The 22,250-nt window shown below is 47.1% G+C and overlaps 3 protein-coding genes across 8 annotated transcripts; 1 reads left to right on the top strand and 2 right to left on the bottom strand.

The window, feature by feature from the left end:
- The first annotated feature begins 267 nt into the window (after positions 1-267).
- Positions 268-8,064, top strand: LOC131266218 (uncharacterized). 3 transcript variants are annotated; one of them, XM_058268624.1, is made up of 5 exons: positions 268-557; positions 1,691-2,290; positions 3,066-5,378; positions 5,704-6,837; positions 6,908-8,064. In XM_058268624.1, exons 2-5 carry the CDS (start codon positions 2,246-2,248, stop codon positions 6,917-6,919), a joined length of 3,504 nt encoding a protein of 1,167 aa, XP_058124607.1. In that variant the 5' UTR covers positions 268-557; positions 1,691-2,245; the 3' UTR covers positions 6,920-8,064. The 3 variants fall into 3 exon arrangements, with proteins under 3 accessions (XP_058124607.1, XP_058124608.1, XP_058124609.1); XM_058268625.1 differs by having other exon boundaries at positions 546-785; XM_058268626.1 differs by having other exon boundaries at positions 546-827.
- LOC131266220 (UDP-glucose 6-dehydrogenase) lies at positions 4,562-20,802 on the bottom strand. Of its 3 annotated transcripts, XM_058268630.1 has the most exons (4): positions 20,341-20,802; positions 14,660-15,763; positions 14,350-14,479; positions 4,562-5,276 (listed from the first exon to the last, which is right to left on the bottom strand). In XM_058268630.1, exons 1-4 carry the CDS (start codon positions 20,497-20,499, stop codon positions 5,242-5,244), a joined length of 1,428 nt encoding a protein of 475 aa, XP_058124613.1. In that variant the 5' UTR covers positions 20,500-20,802; the 3' UTR covers positions 4,562-5,241. The 3 variants fall into 3 exon arrangements, with proteins under 3 accessions (XP_058124613.1, XP_058124611.1, XP_058124610.1); XM_058268628.1 differs by lacking the exon at positions 4,562-5,276 and having other exon boundaries at positions 14,217-14,479; XM_058268627.1 differs by lacking the exon at positions 4,562-5,276 and having other exon boundaries at positions 14,217-15,763.
- Positions 9,823-11,390, bottom strand: LOC131266221 (SURF1-like protein). Of its 2 annotated transcripts, XM_058268632.1 has the most exons (5): positions 11,088-11,390; positions 10,888-11,009; positions 10,628-10,822; positions 10,141-10,549; positions 9,823-10,067 (listed from the first exon to the last, which is right to left on the bottom strand). In XM_058268632.1, the coding sequence occupies exons 1-4, from the start codon at positions 11,298-11,300 to the stop codon at positions 10,171-10,173; spliced, it is 909 nt and encodes a 302-aa protein (XP_058124615.1). In that variant the 5' UTR covers positions 11,301-11,390; the 3' UTR covers positions 9,823-10,067; positions 10,141-10,170. The 2 variants fall into 2 exon arrangements, with proteins under 2 accessions (XP_058124615.1, XP_058124614.1); XM_058268631.1 differs by lacking the exon at positions 9,823-10,067 and having other exon boundaries at positions 10,094-10,549.
- Positions 20,803-22,250: the final 1,448 nt, after the last annotated feature.

Raw genomic sequence — 22,250 nt, 5'->3', positions numbered from 1 at the left:
ATCTGAATGAATCTCAGGTGAAAGATTCATACGAATGAATCTCACCTAAAGATTCATTAGGCACATCACTAGCCGAAAGTGACCCGCGCGATCGCAAAGCAGCTGATTGTGAGCAGTAGGTAAGGTTGACCTTACCTTTAGTTTTTGTCACAAACTCTACGTACCTTGGTTTTTCCCACAAATCAACGTTCCACGCGTTGCAGTTGGTAACACTGGCAGCAGAGTTCGCCCGTTCGTCGAATGTGCCAAACGTCTATCAAAGCGAGATTCACAAGCGTCTCGGGCGCCATGTTGAATTTTTGATGTTGTGCACTCAAAAATCGATTCTGAAGTGTCTCTGCGGCAAGCGAATGTTGAAGTTTTGACAATTTGACTTCTGTCGTTTGGAGCGTATTGACGCGGCATCACGCGTCAGCGATCTTCTCGAAGGTTAGCGGTCCTGAGGAACCGCATCGGAACATCCAGTTACCGTCCGCGGTATTTGCTCGGGAAGTGGTCGGCGGCATCTTGCGGATCCTTGCCGACAGTCGCTCGGCAGGCGCGCACACACACGGCGGGTTAGTTGCCCTTTCTTTTGCGTGGTGTATCGCATCATTGCAGTGCCTACTGCGGTTCTTAGTGTTCAGAAGTCTTCTCCACGAAGCGCATTGTAGTCCGTTGCAGCATTATTGGTTAAGTGGCCAACCGGCGGCAAATGCTGCAACAGGAAAGAGCCGCTAAGAATTTGCAGCAGATAAAAAGCGTCGTGCAGGGCGGACAAGTTCGTTTGCTCCGGCAGCGTGCATGTGTGTACAGCCAAGTTTCATCATCTCAAGAGCTGTGTAGTGGTACGATTGGGGGCCCTCGTTGGACAATCCGTCGATTGTCGATTAAGCCAGCGGCCTAAACCGTTTCTCTGATGTGGAAAAATTATATCTTGCGACCCCCCGAGCAGCATATTCGTTTGACGTTTATTTCGTTTTTCCTTTGTATGCGAAGACAAACATTCCAAGCCCCTTTGTGGGCGCTGACCAGTACGCCCACTTGATCGTCGTATCCAGATAGAAGTGCAATTAAAAAAGAAAGCGTATCCTGTGGAAGCATAGTTCTCGTACATTGCATTCGCTCAAAAAGCGGTCCGGACGCTTGGCGCCGTTGAGAGGAAGAAGGGAAAAAGCGGGAGAATTGAAAGCAAAAAAAGGAAGAAAAGTGAAGAATCTCGCCGCGCGGCGAAAAGGCAAATTTCGCCGGGCGAAGTCCACGAATGTGTTTGTGGAATAGTTCGTGTACGACAACAAAATGTGTAGATGTGTTAGTGTGAGGAATCTGGTTTTTTTTTTTGGTACCGAGCGCTACCATTTGCTCAAGCTTCTTGAAACTGGAAAGGTTTATACCGGCAAGCTAACAGAAGAATATAAAAAACAAGTATTCATTGCAAATAGGAATGATTTTATAACTCAAAACGCGCAAGTGGAACGTTAGTATTGGCGAACTTAAACGTTTTCGACTCGATATACGATCGAATATGATAGAAATTGGCTGCAGCTGTTTTACCCGAAGCCACGCGCGTCCCTTGTTTGTGTTGTTTTTTTTATCAATTTAACTATCTCAATTATCTTTAGAACATTACTATGAAATACTTTGGAATTAGTATTTAGTAAACTTACACCTAATTTTGATCCAATTGTTTTGACGCTCTGTGTTTTTTCAGCTCGTGTGTAATCCGTTTATCAGCAAGTGACCCAGTGCAAATAATTCGACGTCCTATTCCAAGCTCATTCGTTACTGAGTGAATAGATTTTTATGTAAATAAGGAGCAAAAATTGAAATGATGAATGAAACATTTCAAATAGCATCCTAAAGTTCGCGTTGTTTTCCTACTCTCGACCTTACTCTACCGGTGAAGACGATCTCTTACTATCGACTTCAACTACCTACACAAAACATCCCCGTCGGATCGCCGAACGTTGTTGGCCGCACTTTTCATCTTCATCCTCTCATCGATGCCGCTAGAAGTCGCTGTATCAATCCAGTCGTACGGTTACGGATCAAAACCAGTGGAAGCCGGAGTATCCAGACGGCGTCGACGTCGGCGAGTGCAACACCAGCAGATATACTGGACTGAACTTACGGTAGCAGCAACATCCTTGGCTCATCTTTCCTCATCTGCTATTAATTAGTTGCCAGCAGAAAAAGCGACCCAAGCGCGCGAAAAGAAACACAAGGATATTTCGTCAACAGACCCCCATTACACCAAGTTGCAAACATGCAGAAGAAAATAATACAACAGCAACTACCGCAAGGCCGGAAGGTAAGAACACTTTTTCATTTACTTTAACGATAAAAGCTGTAAACGAAATATGATTAGTTATTTTCTTTCGATACGTTTTTCGTCTAAGAATGATCGTGTATTATTGTTCCTTCTCACATTTCTAACAGCCGATAGCTTTCGTTAACAGCTCAAGTAGGTTGAGAGCAATTGCATTACTTCGATCGACCGCTTGGTTAAAACCATTGCATTGCGATGAATATAACCTAGCGTTGTTATTTGAACACGATATGAAACAAGCAAAAGTAAACCATTGTTCGATGTAAACGATGTTCTTGTAATAAAATTGAGAAAGTTGGTGCTCTTCAAGAGGTCGCGCTCTCATGTTGAAGCACGTCAAAGTTCAAAAGGGCGCAGAAACATTCACCCCCCCTATTGACTCCTAATCACTGCTTAGAAAAACGGCAAACGAAAGAACGAAAACCAAGTGACTGCAAAACCGGTTTCTAGATTTTGTTGGATTCGCTGACATCACATGTTTCACAGTGACGAATCACAGTCAACGAATGGGATGAATGCCTTCGCTCTTTGCTGATATGAAATCTACCCGCTAGTCTTGTCACGACCTTAATATAGTTCGAAATGGTTGACTTTTGTTACTACTGTGTGGTTGGGGAAAGTAGGCTGTGTTTTTTAAAATGGTGCCATATGAGAACCTACTTTGTAATCGTCACCAACGGTACCACGAAATTCCCTCCGAAAATATGTTTCCAAACACAAGCTTATCGTGCTTTTGATTGTTCTTTCTCCCGGGCAGATATTCACGACCACGACGGCCCAGCAACAGCAACAACAGTCCACCATGCAGTTAAACGCGGTGAAAAAAATCAACAGCCTTCTGCAGAGTGGGACCGTCAGCGTAACCGGCATCATGCACGGCCAGCAGCGCGTCGTGCAGAAGAAGCCAGTGCTGGCCCAGCCGACCAGTGTATCGATCACCACCACCAGCACGAACAGCTTCGCACGGCAGCAAAAGTGCTACATTTGTGGCGATAATCCGGGTGCCAACCCGACGATCATGTCGGAAGCGTCCACCTCGACCACGCAGACGGAGTACGTGGCAAAGCTGGCGAAGGTGATCGGCCCGAGCTACTCGGTCGTGCTGTCGACGGAGGACGTTATCTGCCGACGCTGCATCATGATACTGAACCAGCTCGACAAGCTCGAATCGGAGATGGATACTTTGCGTAGTACGCTACTCGGATTCATCCACAAAAAGAACAACATCCCGGAGGATGCGGAGCAGGTCGGTGGATCACCGCCAGCAAAGATGCAGAAACTCTCGCACGTCAGCACGGCTGGCAGTGGCAGTACGACCGGTGGCGTAACGTATAGCATAAAAACGGTCGGTCAACAGCAGCAATCGATCGAAGTAGCCCTGAATGCGTCCGAGGGAGAGTCTGGATCGGAGTTAAATACAAGCGCCGACGTGGAGGCGCAACTGACGAGCATGTTCGAGAAGGCAAGCGGCGGAGGTCAAACGAATAGTGGCTCTCAGCAGACTCAGCAGAAGCACATCGTTGTTACGACGAATAACGGTGGCACGGCATCGGTTACAATAAACGCGCAAGGCAACACAACGCCGGTAACGGCAGCACCAACGAACGCCGGGGGTGTAGTCCAGCGGAAGGCCTCCAAGCTGTACAAGTGCATGCCATGTGGGTTCAAGACGACCGATCTGGCTCTGTTCCAACCACATTATGAAAACTGCCCGCCGCGGGCAGCCAGTACCGCTCAGACAAATGCGACCGCCAATGTCAGTGGCTCCACTGCGGCGGGGTCTACTACGCCCGTTACCGTCAATAGCTCGTCGAACTTCCGGTGTAAGATATGCAAAATGGTATTCTCCTCGATCGCCCTTCTCAAGCAGCACAATCTGCAAGAGCACCCGTTCGGCCAAACATCGCAGCAGCAGCAACAACAAGGGGGATCGCCGGTGCAAAAAACGATCGTCGTGACCACCGGCGCTGGTGGGGCACAGGAGCTGCAGGGTGTGGGCGCTACTACCCAGTTACTCATCCAATGCAAACAGTGTACCTTCAAGACGACCGATAAGCAACAGTACAACGAGCATGTACGGAAGCATGTTGCCGGGGCAAGTGCCGCCGGCGGTACCAGCACCAAGCTGAAACCGTTCAAGTGCCGTGTGTGCTTGCAGCGCTTCGAAACCCGCGAACAGGCGTCGCTGCACGCCAAGCAACATCAGCCCGACTACTTCAAGTGTGGCATCTGCAATGTGACGTTCAACAAGCGCGAGCTGTTGATGGCCCATCTCGAGCAGCACGAAATGAAGAAGGATGCGAATGGTTCGAGCAAGCAACAACAGCACGTCATTCAAGTGCAGACGACCACCCAGCAGCAGCAACAACAGCAGCAACAGCAACAACAGAAGCTAGAAATGGCGGACTCCTCGACACAGAAACTGCTGCAGGAATCGATTAACGAGGCACTCCGGGACTCGATGGTGGGGGGTGATTCTATGAACGCAAAAATACAGTTCCACACCTGCGAGTCCTGCTCGCTCACGTTCCTGAGCGAAAAGCTGTACACGCAGCACATTAAAACCCACGTACAGGGTGGCGCCGGTGGCGGCACTGGCGTGACTAGCGCACCAGCCATCGTTTCCACCGGATTGACACAACAGCAACAGCAGCAGCAACAACTCGCTGCCACCAACAACACGACCTCACCCGCCTCCAGTCGGAAGTCGATGGCGGCAGGAAGCGGTAGTGGTGGCAACCTCACCGGGGCGACCACCGACAGTGGCAGCGGAGGTTTGAGCGGTAAGATTCTGGTCACCTCCACCAACACTGCCACGTCGTCGACCCAGGGTCAAAACACGTCCGATAACACCATTTCTGACGGTGACCTGGAAAGTATCTTTGAACGGATGCACTCCGATCCGAAGGTATCGGAGCCGTCCGGGACAACCGTTACGACCACCAACGCATCGGTGGCAGAGGGCGGCAGTATGGTTATCACGAGCCAGGATGGCACGACCGGAAATATTACGTTCAACATTACGCTGCCTCAGCAGGACGACGGATCGACAACCTTTGTGCAACAGCAGGTATGGACCCCAGTAGGCTTTGCTTTCCTTTGCGTTAACGTAGTCTTGTTGGATGCTTTGATTTTCCTTACCGCAACGATATTTCTTCAGTGCGTGCTACTTACTCATTCGAGTTTGTGACAAACCAGTATCATCTTATGAAAATGGTTTCATATCGAACATTAAATTCAAATCAGAATATTCCCGTCACCTAATAACTGAATGACGGACGTAAATCGTAGTTTGAACTTCCTTCTTAGTCACCTGTCGGCATCCATTGTTGCGGACTGTTTGGATTGTTGTTGCAAAATGTAATTGTGTTTATGTATTTCTTTCTTTTTTTTAGGAGCAACAATCAGTTGGCATCGACATGCCAACGCTCGATCAGGGCGATGAACAACAACAACAGCAGGAGAAAGAACAGCACCAGCAACAGCAGCACATGCCGGTCAGCATGCCAAGTTTAGACGACGACGGTGAACAGTCACAGAACAGCCAAAATTCCAACACCGAGAACGTTCCGATGGAGCTGGACGACATGCAAGGTGGCGAAGGGCAGCAGATCAAGTTTATCCTCAACGAGAACGGCCAGCTGCTGCAGCTGGACAACCACATCCTAACGACAGATGCGGAGGGCAACCAGATTCTGGTGCAAGGCACCGACAGCGAGCACATCCAGCAACTGCTTCAGAGTGTCGGCGTGGTGATGCAGGGCGGCGAGGGCTTGGGGGAGGGCGAAACGCTCCAGATGATCAGTGGTGACGGCCAGAATCAGATGATCTTGGTGCAGGGTGCGGACGGTCAAGAGCAGTTGATCGACGCCTCGCTGCTGAACGCGGACGGTAACATCGTCATCCAGCAGCCGCAGGAGGGCGAGCTGAATGCCGAGGGCACTCATATCACGACCGAAGATGGGCTGCAGATCCCGGTGTCGGTCGCGTTCACCACGTCCGGCGAGGTCGACCAGGAGGGTCACTTGACGGTTTCGATGGCCGAGGGTAGCGAGCAGCAATTGCAGCTACACCTACAGCAGGCGGAAGTGGCCGGAGGAGAGTCAGTGGACGAGCACCATCACCATCAGCAACATATAGTGGATGGGTCGGTCGAACATCAGCAGCAACACCACAACGCCATTCTAACTGAAGGGGGTCAGATCATTCTGCAGCAGAAGGAACATGATGAGCACACGGACAAGGACCATCACCAGCAACACGATGACGAAAACGGGCCAACCGGTGTGGACGATGGCTCTGACGGTAGCGGCAGCGGTCACACGGTGGTCACGACGACCAATGGTGCCGACGGCTCGACGGTTGTAGTGACCACGTACTCCGGCAGCCCGAACGGTACGACGATCACCACGAGCTCATCGACGGCAGCGGCTTCGGCAACAAACGTTACCTCGACCGAATCGGCCGAGGATCAGATGTTCAACTTTGACGAACTGATTCAACCACAAATTGTTATCAAGCAACAGCAGGTAAGTTAGTACTGAGCAAAGTTAGTAGTATATCCAACTACAAGTATAAAACATTTACCCCCGGTTTTAGGTACGTAATTAAACCAACTCTCAGATGCAGAAACTCGCCCTCGAACTGCAGATCACATCTACCGATAAGCGACGCACGGAGAGCAGAAAAAATGAAGGAAATACGCTTAACAGTTTTGCTCCCAAAAATATCCATTCATGAAAGATTTGTCCTTTCCTTCTATTTTCTGACTACTACCACCACCAGGCACTTCAGTATAAATTGAGGGGGTCTAGGTAAACGGTAAATGTGCCGCAGTGTATAGGAACGTTTATGTAAGATTTATGTTTTTTTAAGGAGAACACAGAGAGGCAAGAGATACACAGGAAACAAGTAAAAGGAAGCTGAAAGACGAATAGAGATATAGGCATCTGTAAATATGGCATAAATTTTTCCTACTTTTAAGAATAACTGGTTGCAAGTAGAGCGAGAGGAGGGAGAGAGATAACACTTAGAAATCCTAGAGGTTATAGAGTTACAGAAAAGAGAACGTTTGCAGACTCAAAACATTCTTCGGGCATGTAAAAAATGGCATGAAGGAGAACACACACTTGCATACATTTATATGTTTCGTTCGTTTGCCTAACTAGGAACACTAGGCTTTATGAACGCCTATCAAAATTGAGGAAAGGAGATGGTATTCTTATCGCACCAAGCACACGATATACCCGTACATCAAACACACACACACACACACACACACACACACACACGGACAGAAGTGTTTTGAATAATGATTTACTTATGATTTCGGGTTTCCGAAAACGGTCAACTGTTCTCATTCGAATTCATGACCCCCGTAGCAAAAAACCTGTGCATGACTGCTGTTGACACAGAAAAGTAGATCTTTTTAGGAGGCCCCGGTAGTCCCGCAGGATCGGTTCAGATCGTTTTCGTAGTGAGCCAATGAATTGCCGGTCTAAAAAGGGAATTATTTAATTTTACAACCATTTTGTGTGCGCGTTTCGGCAGTGGCCGATTGTGAACGTCGTGTGTGTGTTGATGTATTTTTATCGTATCGCTCCGCAGTTAAAACTCGAAACACACAATGGGATTAATCGTAGATTCAGTAACGGAGCGGAAAACGACAAAAAAAAAAGAAACAAACATGGAAGCTAAAGAGATTGGCGCATAAGATAGGTTTATTTTAGTATATTCTAATTAACTCGGGAAGGGGGCGAGCAAAGTTTGTAACTATTACTTCACTAGAAATACACACTAACCTCCAACGTTTGGTTTATCATGAGAAGACAACGATGTAATGTCAGAGCCTACTTTTGTTTGACGAATCCCCCTGACAATGTACTGCTGACACACACACGCGCACGCACACACACACAACCAACTATATAAACCAACAAATTATTAGCTTTAATAAGAGATGATGATCATGTGTGTAAGCGTGTGTGTGTGCGGATGTGGAAGAGAACGGAAAAGGAAACAGAAAGAAGTTAATTAAAATATCTAGTTTTTAGGCAAGCAGTTAGGAATGTATGAAGAAAGCGGAAGTGAGATGATAGATCGATAAGGTTTTTTTTCTGTAGATTGGTAACAAGTGTTGCAGTTTTTAAAAAACCAACCTCCGCATACACAATTTAGATTTTACACATAGCGTTCTTTTCCCTAAATTTGTATTCAAGTTTTGTTTTTTGCTGACTCCTATTTTGGAATAGAAGCATAAACATGGGATAGGATGGTAAGGGCACATAGTCCAATCACACACACACACTTGCATGCACACAACATATACTGAATTTGCATCTGTTTTCGCTGAAAGGGATAGGAAAAGGCTCATATCATCTAGTAACCCACTTTGAGCTCATATTACATGGCAGTGCGGACCTTTGTTTTTCTTATGTTTGTGTTGTGAAGAGTACCCGAAGAACTTAAACTTATTATTTGAATAATAGATGGTTAAAACGCCACTATTTTATTTTTAACAAGACAAAAGCCGTAATAATAAAAGCAACCAGCAGTTAGGGCATGTTTTATATAAAACTTGAATGGTCTGAAAAACAAAATAAAACATCATTGTGCAAAAGTCAATAAAAGTATCAATCGAAAAACCAAGCACACACACGTTTAGTGAAAGTTGATTTTTTCTTGAATGAATCGAATTTAGTTGATTTTTTTATATGTTAAGTTTGTGTGGACTGCGGGGGCCGACCGACGACGACCTACATTGAAAGCGCCATGATTGAAGGGCAAGAAAAAAAGTGTGTGTATTGTAATGTAAATAGGTACCTACATTGTTCAGTTTATAAGAGACAATTTCGATATCAAGCTAAGTAAGCAATTCGTGCATACAACTGACGAAACACATGGAACGACATGCCCGGCTTCCTATTTCATTTACAGAAAGAACCCGAAGGACACGTTCTTACAACATTTTAGAGCTTTAGGCCGAACCCAGACGGAGGAGGAAGGGTAACGAGTAAAAACCAAATATAAGATCGCCACTGTTTGTGTTCTAGATTGAAACGAGTTTAGGAGCGCTAGTACCGGTTTAAATTAAAGGTGGATCTGAAACGAAGCTAAAAACTATCTTCTGTTTGTTGTGGTGCAGCATTATTGGGAGAATAAAAAAGTAGGATCGTTCTGTTTTAAATTCCTTGGAACAATGCTGCCACTGATACAATTTTTCTTTTAATCAGCACATGCATACAGACACCCAAGATTGATACAGTTGTACAATAAAGTGAAAACTTTGTAATTTTCATTTATTTAGACTGCGCCTATAGAGAGTCAAGCGGGAAGGATAACTAGTAAGTTAAAATGCTAATTAAGTTCACAGCTATCCTAGCGTTGTAATTAGTATAAGTGCGGTGGACGAACAGAAAAGTAAATTTAAATCCAGTAACGTAACATCCATTTGCTGTGCCGTCGTTCTTGGGACGACGAAATATTATCGAGCAAAATAAACCGTACAAGGGAATGATTGGACATCGGATTGGTGGGCGCATGTTAGACGGATGTTTTATCGTGTGAGCGACAGTTAAGGAAGGAATTAATTACCCCCGAGGCGTTAAGGACTAATGCAATAAACATGTTGCATATTAAAAAATAAAAAATACAATGGACACAAGAAAGAAGCAAAAGGATAAATAAGTGTAACAGGGTTTCGCCTTATATTTCCCCCATCCGAAACCTTTAAATCAAACACAAGTCCAGTTGAAGAACCCTGCAATTTCAATTGAATAATATCATATAGTATCTATTTTATTATCAGACAACGTAAAACAATCAGAACTTACAAGTTGGGTGTTGATTTTCACTGGCCTAAATCAGAACGATTTGCCACGCACAACCTGGCGAAACCAAAGCCACGTGGTAAACCCGGACAAGCTGAACCACGTGACGATGTACGACAGGTGTTCGTTGCGCAGCGTGACACGAGTCTGTCCACCAACCGGTCCCATTGGCACGGTCGAGGACGCTTTTGCGTCGATGTAGTACGGCTCGGTGCCACACAGGCTGGCCATCTTGTCCACATCCCGGTACATGAAGATGGCTCCTCGTTGCTGCGGGGTGAACTGAGGACGATTTTCCTGCACCCTTACTACACCCTCCAGCTCTACCGTCCCTTTGACCTGGCCTTCCGGACGTGTGGCCGGATCGAGCAACCGTTTCGGAACCCAACCACGATTGACGAGAATTTTATCACTACGAGAAAAATTAAACAAAAATTAACAGTTTTAAATACACTACCTGGATCGTTCTCATGTTCCTTAGATAACTTACTCCCGTCCCTCCAGCTTAAACGGTGTTATCACCAGAAAACCGATGGAGGCTTCCCGCTGTGAAAAGAGTCCTCCGGTCGTATGGCTATCGCCGTGTACTATACAAGCCCTCGGGCCCAAATGCAGCTCCTGATCGTGCAGAAACTCCCCGCGTACCTTGACCGTTTCGTACTCCATGGCATTTAGTTCGGAAAGGCTTAAAAAGAGGGGAGCAACGTGCCATCAGTGACGATTTTTAAATAGCCCCCCAATGATTCTCACTTCTCTGGGATGGGCACCGGGTCCATGTGGATTTTACGTTCCAGCTCCCGGATGAGGTCTTCCTTCCATTGCTTTCGATACACCTGCCAACAGCCGAGACCGAACGTGGTCGCTGGGATGAGCTGGATATGGAAGGAAACGAAACTTCAATGAAATGTAACGAGCCCCAAATCCCATTGGCCACCAATCGTGATACTCACTAGCAATCCCCATCCGAACGGAGTGACACCTTTACTCTGGTCCGTCTGAGACGGTCGGATTTTTGGCGGTGGCGAAATTCGTGGCTTCGTTCGAGTGTGTATGGTGCGTATGGGTGACCATAGAAGCGTACACCGTTTGTGTTGCCCGGTTAAACCTCCATTGACTCTGATTCCACCGATCCACGACGGTACGATGTGGAGAACTTTTAACATAGTTCTTTCGATACTAACCACTCGATTCTTTTACCCATATATTGCACAACAATCCGGCAAACCGGGAACGAACAACAAACAACACTGTTTTGTAGTGTTATCAAAATAGGGATTTGGAAGACCTGATGATTCGATCCCTTGACGGATTCCAAAGATTCGAATCCCATCTCTGATGGGAGCTGAAATGAAACAGCTCCCCCTGGGAGCGGGTTACGATAACAGGATCCTGGGATGGTCCTGGGGACTATTCACAAAATCGATTTAGCCTTTGGATCAATTCAACCATTGTTTGTCTAATTGTTACTTTAACAAATGATGGTAAAAGAGTAAATGAGGCCCCGGCCGCCATGTTTTCGATCGTGGCTACACCTCTTGTGGATGTTTAAACTGAATGTATGCAATTGGTGATACATTAATTCGTTAAATTCAACCTACGAGTATTTGAATCGTAGCGTGTACCGTTAATTTCTGCTACGCAATCAACCTAGGGGGTGCGGTATGAGGGGGGCCCACGGGCCCCCCTTATTTCTCAAAACTATAACAAACTCTCTTTTTCAGTAGACCTAGCGCAGTCCGCTCGCTTCGCTCGCTGCGGGCGCGCCGCCGTTTCCAAATCATTTCTTCGGCTAAACTCATTGTTTCATGCTGTCCATCATGTGTGGTATAGTTTAGTTACTAGTAACTTACAGTAACTTAACATGTAAAAGTATATTAACCCGCATTCAACCTCCACTGCGTGATTAGTTTGAACCGTTATGTTCTTTTAAGCGAACCGTTAGCGATCAAATATTTGAAAAGTATGCATGCGTCGCGCTTTGCATAGCTTCAGGCGCTTAATGTGAACCAGTAGGAAGAGGAGAATCTAGCCCGGGGCCTCATTTACTCTTTTACCAAATGATATAAGTTTGGTAAGCACGCATGATATGACGGATTGGGATTCGGATTTGAATGGAAAGATTCGAGTTTCCCCACCACTAGTCAGGTTGACAGTAAGTGAGAGCACGTGAGATCAGTGAGCAGTGAGGGTGAGATAAAATGAAACTGAGCGTGAGAAATGAGGCGATTTTAAACATTTCCGTTAATCTTATTCAGGATAACTGGAGTTAACTGGGTCTATACAAATTGAGTAGAGTATAAAAAGATACACATATTTATTCATAATTGAAAAAACTAAAAAATATCAATGTTGTAATACTAAACTGGTGCGACACACAAACAAATAATGCGCGTCGTGCAATGATACCGAAAATTAAATGATCCTTACTCGAAGAACCCATTAGCCAAGGGAAAAAAAACCTCCAAAAGCATCCCACTCTTGCTTGTTTATTTTTGTTTTCCTTCGCGATTTCCATCGAACGATAGAAATCTTTGCTGCTTATTTCCTACTCGAACCACAGAAAATGTTATCCGCACATCCAAACCCTCCGCTTCTCGTGCCCAGGGGGTGTGGCATTCGCGTGGTCTAATGTTGAGTCATTTATTTAAGGTTGTTTTTTTTTCATTTATGTTTCGTATAAGAGATATTTTGTTCGCTTTTCGGTGTCGTAATTTCATCTTACAGCTAATCGGAGTGCGGCTTCTTATCGCACTGCATGCGCCACACGTTGTATGCCGCCATTTGTTCCGTTCCCAGCACGTGCAACGATATGCATTCTTACTTTTATTTACTTTATAATCATTATTAAAAAAAGAGTGGAACAATCAACGCTCGAGGAACCCGTTTTGTACCGGTCTCCTTTGCGGGGCTACCCATTGAAAGTAAAGACTATATTTCGTGGTACTTCCAAGCTAAATGTTACAGTTGCCTTCGGTAGGGTCCACCTCCGTCCACCCCCTAGGGCCCTATCTAAGTCCATCGGCTGGCTGTGGCGTGCGCTCTTATCGTACAAAATACTAATAATGTCCCATCTTTTCTTTACACCGACCGAACAGAACATGTGATGATGTCGTGAATACTATCGGTCCTATTGCCGACGGTGTGGTTTACACTAACTCTAATTATGGGGAAAGTGGACGAGAATGAGGAAGGATGGTCGTTGCAGAGGGTAGCAGATATAGAGAAGGAAAGGGTGGGTTTGAGCATAGAAGATTCGATTCGCTGTTATGCCCGTGTGTAGTGATGTGGACAACGCTTGATCGACATTTGTCCCATGGGGAGATAGAGATAAAGGAGCGCATAAAAGTCGAGGAGAAGAGGAGGAAGCAGCTTCGTAGAAATGAGAGTACATGCACATGAGTTTATAGCGAGCGTTAAGCGTGCCGTTCGGCGCATCCGCGCATCAGTAGTAATACTTTCTATCTTCCGGAGGTATCGTAATATTGTCGTCACCGGACGTTAGCTCCGTGCTCGAGTCACCTCCCGCGGGGCTGGCCACACGACGCGGGCTCAGATGCAGGATGCTCTCGATGGTTGGCGTTCCACCGAGGATGGCGTCACTCAGCACACTGTTGCGTACGGTGCGCACGATCCGACATCCGATCTGCAACCGGTGCGGCGTTGGCGGTGGTGCCGGTGGTGGCGGTGGTGCCGGTGGTGTCGGTGATGAGGATGAATTTGGCTGCGCATAGTTGCCACCGACATGGCGGGCACGATAGATTTCAACCGAGCGTCGTCGCTGCTGACCGGCCACCGGATGTGTTTGCGTTCTCGTGCGTCCATCGGTTTCGTCCGATGGTTTGAGCGTCCCGGTACAATCCATCCGGACGAAGCACTGCCACCAGCCGGCCGCATCATTGTACAACCGCTGGCCAATTCCATCGAGTGGCAACCGGTAGCGGTCACGTGAGTCGTCGTCATCGTCATCCTTGCTGTTTTTGCGGCTGTGGTGCTGTAGGTCACGGCGGAAATTAAATGCAGTTGCACCACCGTCCTCCCCCTCCTCCTCCTCCCCATAGTCTACTGGCGAAGCGATGTCACTAGCGGTACTATCTACGAGGCAGCAGAGCTACTAGGCTTGCGCACCGGCCCCGTTGGCTAGCGGTGCGCAGTGTCCGTTCGGGATGGGATGGGAGGGCGGGACGGTGGAGCGCGACTGGGCGGCGGCCCCCAGCAATCGCTTGCCGATCGTTTGCACGTGGAAACCGATCTGCTGGAGGCGCTCGTGGGGTAGAATCTTGCGCCCGTCGAAGATGTACGCTGGCTTCATCATCGAGGCGTAGATGCGCTCGTAGTCGAGACTCTGTGGGAAGACAACAAAAGGGACAACAAAGGGGGAGAGCCCCCGATTAGTTCCGCGCTGTTCGGGCGAGTCCTCCTGCTGGCCATCGCCATCGGACGAGGACGAGGAGCAGGACGAGGAACAGGACGAGGAGACGGAACAGGGCGCTTGGAAACGTTGGTGACGTCGGCGATGACATACGACAAACTCATCCCATTCGGTGCAGACGACGAGGGCGTGCGTTCCCCGGACGGCATCGTACGGGTCGGCGAAGATCTGCACGGCACGCTTCACGTACTCCGGGCTGTCGGTCACCTTCGGGTGCGTCAGATCGGCCATGATCTGCTCCGGTTCCACCTTCGGGTCGTAGATGTTGAGCTGGGCGCCCTCGTCCAGCAGCGTCTTGCAGACGGCGATCGCGGGCGTTTCGCGTGTGTCTCCCGTGTTCTTCTTAAATGCGAAGCCAAGGATCGAGATGCGCTTATCGGTGACGGTGTTGAACAGACACTCGATGATCTTCTGCGAGAAGCGCGTCTTCTGGTAGTCGTTCATGTCGATCACCTGCTGCCAGTAGGCGGCCACCTCCGGCAGATTGAGCCCCTCGCAGATGTACACCAGGTTGAGGATGTCCTTCTGGAAGCAACTGCCCCCGAAGCCGACCGACGCCTGCAGGAACTTGGGGCCGATGCGCGAATCAAGCCCGACCGCCCGGGCCACCTCCGACACGTCCGCCCCGGTCGCTTCGCACACCGCCGACAGCGAGTTGATCGACGAGATGCGCTGGGCGAGGAACGCATTCGCCGCCAGCTTCGACAGTTCCGAGCTCCACGTGTTGGTCGTGATGATGTTGCACTTCGGGATCCAGTGTTCGTACACCCAGCACAGCTTCTCGATCGCCGCCTGACCTTCGGGCGTCTGCTCACCACCGATCAGCACCCGGTCCGGCTTGAGCAGATCCTCCACGGCCGTACCCTCCGCCAGGAACTCCGGGTTCGACAGGATGTCATACTTTACGCCCGGTTTGTGGTTCGCCTTCAGGATATGCATGATGCTCTCGGCGGCCCGCACCGGCACCGTACTCTTCTCCACCACGATCTTGCTGTTTTGCGACATCTCGGCGATCATCCGGGCGCATCCTTCCACGAACTTGAGGTCCGCCGCTCGCCCACGCCCATTGCCGTAGGTTTTCGTTGGCGTATTTACCGAGATGAAGATGAGCTCCGCCTCCTGGATCGCGGTCTCAATGTCGGTGGAAAAGAAGAGATTCCGGTTGCGGCACTGTCGGACTACCTCGTCCAGTCCGGGCTGTCCAGGCGGGGGAGGGAAGAGGGAAGATGGAAGAGAGAAGAGAAACCGTTAGGAGGGAAATCTGTTCACCATATTACTGACTATGTTTTAAAATAAATATTAAAATTTAATTCAAATGAATAAGGTATTTTTGCAAACAATTTTCGTGAATTCTTCAAATCTGTCTTAACTCTTGTGGATGTTGATGGATCTAATACTTTAATTTTAACCTTCTCATCATGTTATGTAGAAGTTTCCGTTTCCATTTTCTTCTAAGGTGAAGGGAAGTTTACAAGGTTACGACTGCATCCGATCACGGGAACATAACTATGCACCAAGGATTTGAACCTTAGGTACTACGATAATTAATCAATAAATGTTAACCTGCTTGGAGAGCAAAGGAAGGGAAGCAGTAAAAATGCCACCCAATCTCCGTCATCTCCGATCGCAATGAATCATCCGCCGGGTATGAGATTCAGGCGCGATTCTTCCAAAGTGATCGACGATGACGCTAGAAGAAGAAGCGCCTAAGATGCCTAGCATGGTGGCATGGCTTTGTACGTAACTTTAACGTGTGACGTGGCCCTGCGTGGCATGCGAAATGTGACTGTGAGACACACGATTAGCATTCGTCCGGGGAATATGCTCCATCGTCACCATTCTCACACACCCGCGTCGACATCGAACCTCCGAAGATCGTATAATCTCGATCAGGTTTATAAGCTTTTTTTCTTTTATGTTCAACTCCGGGAACCACGAACTGTAAGTGGTGCTCGCCGGCGTACTTATTATTCGTCACGTTCGGTAATTCCAGCTGTAACTGTGAATCTTCTTTCTTGTGGGTATTTTTAGCGAGAAGCAAACGAATTTGGAATGAGAAAAGAATTCAGTTTTATTGCACCCTCAGCTCGCCAAACTCGTCGATCTTTACGATCTTTGAAAGGGGAAAGATCAACATTGGCCAGACGCTCCGTTGGATTCTGGAATGTGAGCGTGGAGTAAAATGTTGGGTGGTCGGGAAATAAGCGCATCCATGCATTTCTAAAACATAAAAAAATATATCACCAACAAGTTACCTTCTCATTAATCAATTATACAATTGTAACTTGAAATTGAAATCAATTTCTGTCCCAAATTGTACGAAGCATCCCTATTCCAACAAAGAGGTGTCGAAAGTTAATAGCATTGTTTGCATGTTTTCAAGTTTGTTTTTCCACTTAATTTGTAGAAACCCCTGGAAAGTGGTTTTTCCCTTGTGCTCATGATTCTGATTGTTTGATTTGCTGATATTTATCATATTCTCTTTTCCCATGTTTTATTTGTCCATTATCAACAAATCGGTTTTACGTCCCATGCTAAACTCTCCAGCACGTAGTGGTCAGAGTTTCATCACCGTCTCCATAGCTCCATTTGACACACTTTGCAGCTCATTCCGTGAGAGGGCGATCAGCCAGCCAAGGGCGAGATAATCGAGTAATCTGCATGATCGTCGCTCGAAAATGGAAAAGTTTTAAAGCCCCCCAATCGCAAGGGATGCAAATTTGGATCGAACTAATTTTAACCCGCGACGATGGTGAGGTAACATCCGCTAGCTAACGAAATGAGCAAAGATTTGCGTTCGGATTTTTCCCCTTTCGACCAAGACAGCCAGACGTCCGGTGAAGCTGACGATTTATGTAGATGATTTGTCCAACGTTTGGCACTTAAACGATGGCGATTAAAAAGCAAAAGGTGATAGTATGAAGACATTTTACCCTTTTCACCCCATAAGGCTTATAGCAGGTTCTATATTTATTGAAATACTTCCTAGTTGTAAGCCAAGATTGCGCTTCCTTGCAAGCTGGCGTTTTCCACTTTCTATACTGATGCACAGCTTGCGTTGATTTATAATATTTTACTTAGCCTACTTATTGCGATATTGTTATGTACACTACAGACTCAAGGTTGTTAGATTTTTGAGGGTTTCAACTTGAGCCACTTCTTTACGGCAAGTACAAACTTTGGTTAGTGTTCACCCACCTTTGCACATAGACCATTGCCGTTCCATTCCCGCCACGGCCAGATACCCAGATGCCCTCGGGGGATGCATTTTTCGGCGTATGGAAGATAACAGTCAAAAACCAGCCCATTGAAAACGGGTCCCCTGTTTGGTGCTAAAATTAGCTCACTCCACGATTCCCCATACGGTTGTCGCAATGGACACGAAACTATAACGGTCACGTAGCCGCAGGGCGGATCTTAAATTTAAACATCGCATACGCGTGCGTACGTTGGCGGTGCATGTTTGATTTATCTCTTAATTTTAATTACAAATCCTACAACATCCAGCACTTCAAACGAAAATGCCGCGCTCGCGCAAATAGCATCGGCCCCGGTTTTGGAATTTAATTCAAACGAAAACAACATAAGCCTGCCACGTGGTCATGGCTCGACTCCGACACGAAAACTATTTTTTCGCCTGTGTGTGTTTCTGTGCTACGATGCACACAAATTATGCTGACCATCGCCTGAGGTCGGAGAACTGGAACACACATTTGTCGTCCATTACGTTCCCGAATCGTACCGGGGGGATGCATTCTCTGGTGTGCATGCACACACGTCGCCAACATGGGAGTGGAAAAGGAGGAAACGATAAGAACCGAAGGATAAGATGAAGCGCCGAATGAGAAAGTAGGTTGCGAATCAACATTCTGGAAGCATCAAGTGTGCGTTGTCCTTTTAGGGAAACCATGCCTTGTTCGACGAAGAACAAGCTTAATTGCTGCAAGGGAAAGGTTCTGCAAAAGCAAGCGGTCATAAATATGTGACATTAAACGTAAATTAGCAAACCGAAAAATGCTCGTTGATCTGAGTTTACTGTCTAAAGCGTACGAGGGACGAAACCGCTCGCGGTTCGCAGACGTACCACCGAGATGGCGCCATCATAACCCAGGCCTAACTCCCGCTTTGTATCGGATGAATTCCTAGAAGAAAGATTAAGTCTGGTTTGTAGAATTGCCTGGTCGTAAGCGAAAAGGAAAACCAAGAATTCAACCAAAAAAATTTAAAAAAAAATCCCGGATCACCAAAGATGTTACTTAAAAACATCCCCGGATAAACATCCTTTCCTATCATAAGGATCATTATCCATTTCCAAAATTATATTCAACCGAGCCCATGTTATTTCCTTTGCTTTTGTGACACGCCACAGAGAAAAAACATCACGAGGCTTTCATCCGGAAGCGATAAGATCGTATCCGCCGCCGCCTAACACGTATTTCCAGCCTATTTGCTTCTGAATCGAGATAAAGGCCGTCTCGTAAACGCGCAGCCCATGGACCATTTGCTTCATACATTTTGGCGACGCTACTTGCTCATGACTTTAGGCCGGCCTTTTCCTATCCCGGATAAGAAAACGTACGTCACGGAAAAAAAAACACAGCATCGTGCCTCTTGTTCTAAAACATCTACTGAAGTTCCAGGGATGCAATATGCACCCAAGTTATGTTGACTGAGACGGCGAGATAAACGAAAATATTAAGTGCTAGGGCATGTGAGGAGGACATTCCACTGAAGTGGCTTTCGAGTGGAATGGATCGGGAAAAACAATCACTACAACAAATCAAATAAATCTAATGCAATTGAACATGTCAAGAAAACCTAGAGTTATTTTCGTTTATTTTTCATTCCATTCCCAGGAAATCTAGGTGGCTCAAGCGCCAATCTAGATAAGGCCGCTACTGTTCAATTGATAATCTTACCACGCAAGTGGTCTGTAAGATAACTGCTTCCGTAACAGGAAAGCAATGAACTTCTGTTGACAAAAATAAAACCCAATTCGATAAAACATAATTTAAGGGCGAGCAGCGAAAAACTTTCTAAGACTATCAAATTGATTGAAGGATTAGGAAATTGAAACAATGTATATTACTTCGACGCATTTTTGGAGCGGATTTTTGGCAGAAATTCATAAACTACGGTTCGACCTCAGCCTACACACATTTTCTGCATTCATCTCCACTATCAAACCACGGCCAACGCGACATTGGAAGGTTTAACTTATTCATTGCAAACCGGAGCCATCGATGGCCTTCTCCGGTCCTGGTTATCTCAAACCGGTTCTGCGGCGGCCACGCCGACAGTCCAACCCGAAAAGGAGGGTTCATCTTCTTGCCGATTTGAACTTTTTTTTCTCTCCCGCTGCCAGCTTGTATTGTTTTTACAGCTGGACCGCCGCGAAACACAAAAGATGGTGAGAAGAAGGCCCGGTTCGAAAAATAACGGCAAGTCGCGACAAACGTGCTTCTGAGGTTACATCAGATGTGCTAGCGAGGAAGACCTTAACCGACATACTTAAGTCACACATGCGTCGTCGTTGGGGGTTTTATTTTTCTGTTGTGTTCCGTAAGCGCGTCACACTAGGAACCGCTGTTAAGGCATCGGTATATTGGCATGTTGGATTTAAAAATCTTACAAGTCACTACACTGTGTTGGGCTATTTTTAAATAAACTGGCATTCTTTAAAGTTACTTTTTAAGCACCGTCGATACAAGGAGTAGATCAAATGAAGCCTCTTCTTATCCTTAAACACAAACGCTAACCCTTTGAACACTTACCTCATAGATTGGCAGTTTAGCCGAGTTCCACTGGGCTATCCGCTCGGTGCTGCGATCGACGACTGTTATCTTAATGTCCGGACACTTGAGGGCCATTACGCTGCACGTGGGCCCTCCGACGTAGCCGGCGCCAATGCAGCATATTTTTGAAATTACCATGCTTTCTGTGCTTGCTTCACTTCGGTTGCTACCGCAGAAGGCTGAGAGATCTTCCTTTTCTCCCAACGGTTGCTAGGGTGTTACCGAACACGTGTTCACTTCTGTCACAAACTTTCGCCCCCAAAGTGTCACTTTTCCTACCAAACCTTGCAAGATTTGTGGAGCAGCTTTAGGATTGTGTTGTTTTATATTTTTCACCAAGACTTTACACTTTTCACACACCTGCCGGATATGAGCACGAATCCCATAATCGTCGCTGGGAACTGCCTTGCGAATAGTCGCTTATTTTTCCTCAGATCACGTGCTGCCTCGACTCGCTGCTCCCGCTGGAAACCGGAAACACCCCCGGGAGAGAATGAAGCACTCGATTGAAAGAACGTCTTATGACGAACCGTGGAACTCAGTGGTACTCGATGCTCGACTTCAGCTTAGCCTCTGCTGCTGCTTCTTGCACTTCCAAACGGTGCGAATGTCTGACCGCGAATGGGACTGCCTGGGCACGATTCGGCCACTTTTCGGTGACGACCAGCGGCGAGGTTTCGAAGTGCACCGTCCACCCGTTTACTGACGCGAACTGCGGGGAGGGAAAAGAGACGTGGGGACGACAAAAAAGAAGGTTAAAAAAACAACTCATCGCATCGGTATCGTGTGTACAAAACTGTATTGCCAACAACAAAAAAGGAAAAAAAGAGAAAAATTACAGCATCCCCCCCCCCCCCTCCCCATACCGTGGGGCCATCCGTTTCATGGAACGGAACCCCTTCTTCCCTCTCGCAATCTTTTTTGTCTCTTCTTTTTTGGCTATGCTGTCCTCTTATGCTCGTGTGGGATGGCGCTCGACCTGACGGCCTGAAGCTCTCTCGAAGGCGATTGTCGAGGCCGTCAAATTTCCGCCACCGGTGGGCAATAAAATTTGCCTCAGCTCATGCTTTAATTATGCTAAAAGCGGTCGTAGGATCTCCGCACAAAATCGAACCGCGATAGAAAGAATAACTTAAAGCCGAAGATTCGTCGAGGAGCATAAAGGACTGGCTTTAATAATGTTTACCTTTGTCGTTCGCTGAGGGACGCGAATTTAAATCGTTTAATTAATCCACATGCGTGCCATCCGTTGGAAAGGATAAATAAATCCCAGCATGCGCGCATGTGCAAATAAGTGTGCTGTGATCAAGGTTTTTAATCCCAAAAAGTATGCCCCTTTAGGTGGCCGGCTTGGGGAAGCGACGCTAAGTCCCAAAAAAAAAAAAACAAAAAATGCCGGAGTGTTTGGGTATGTGGCCTTATTCCACATGTGTCGCATGGCATGTCTCCATTCAACGAGCCCCCAAGGTTCATCAACGCGCAATGGGTCAACATTGGTTATGCAATAAAACGTTTGGTCCCGCGGCGTGGCGGCGGCGGGAGTCTATCGGCACATGCATCCCCTTGGCCACCACAATGCCGGAACGAACCCGGAGGGGAGGGTAAATAGAAAGTTTAAAACGTGCCCGGGCGTGCGTGCATTTTGTGCGAGTTTTTATGCGGTCGGGTTAAGGGTCGATATTTGAAAGTTGAGTTTCAATAGAATAGAGATGGAAAAATCATCCACCAATGAACTAAAACGAGATATTAGCAATGTTCGAATGAACCTGGATAGTTTTGGGGACAACATACACACTTCTTCTCCCTCCTTCCAATAGTACAGCGATTGATTATAGCAAGGTATGGCGTCCTATTTGCACTACTCTTGCTTTTCTCCACCTCCGGTTTTC

This window comes from Anopheles coustani, chromosome 2, assembly GCF_943734705.1.
Source record: "Anopheles coustani chromosome 2, idAnoCousDA_361_x.2, whole genome shotgun sequence".
Taxonomy (NCBI): Eukaryota; Metazoa; Arthropoda; class Insecta; order Diptera; family Culicidae; genus Anopheles; species Anopheles coustani.
This window is presented reverse-complemented; position numbering and strand designations above follow the sequence as displayed.

Bases quoted from the DNA above. Each gene is read 5' to 3' on its own strand.
- LOC131266218 (XM_058268624.1), top strand. From the start codon at position 2,246: ATGCAGAAGAAAATAATACAACAGCAACTACCGCAAGGCCGGAAG. The intron at 2,291-3,065 runs GTAAGAACACTT...TCTCCCGGGCAG, and splicing joins AACTACCGCAAGGCCGGAAG to ATATTCACGACCACGACGGC. The intron at 5,379-5,703 runs GTATGGACCCCA...TCTTTTTTTTAG, and splicing joins CAACCTTTGTGCAACAGCAG to GAGCAACAATCAGTTGGCAT.
- LOC131266221 (XM_058268632.1), bottom strand. From the start codon at position 11,300: ATGTTAAAAGTTCTCCACATCGTACCGTCGTGGATCGGTGGAATCAGA. The intron at 10,823-10,887 runs GTGAGAATCATT...CCTCTTTTTAAG, and splicing joins CCGGTGCCCATCCCAGAGAA to CCTTTCCGAACTAAATGCCA. The intron at 10,550-10,627 runs GTAAGTTATCTA...TTTTTCTCGTAG, and splicing joins TTTAAGCTGGAGGGACGGGA to TGATAAAATTCTCGTCAATC.
- LOC131266220 (XM_058268627.1), bottom strand. From the start codon at position 20,499: ATGGTAATTTCAAAAATATGCTGCATTGGCGCCGGCTACGTCGGAGGG. The intron at 15,764-20,340 runs GTAAGTGTTCAA...CCGCCTGGACAG, and splicing joins CTAAACTGCCAATCTATGAG to CCCGGACTGGACGAGGTAGT.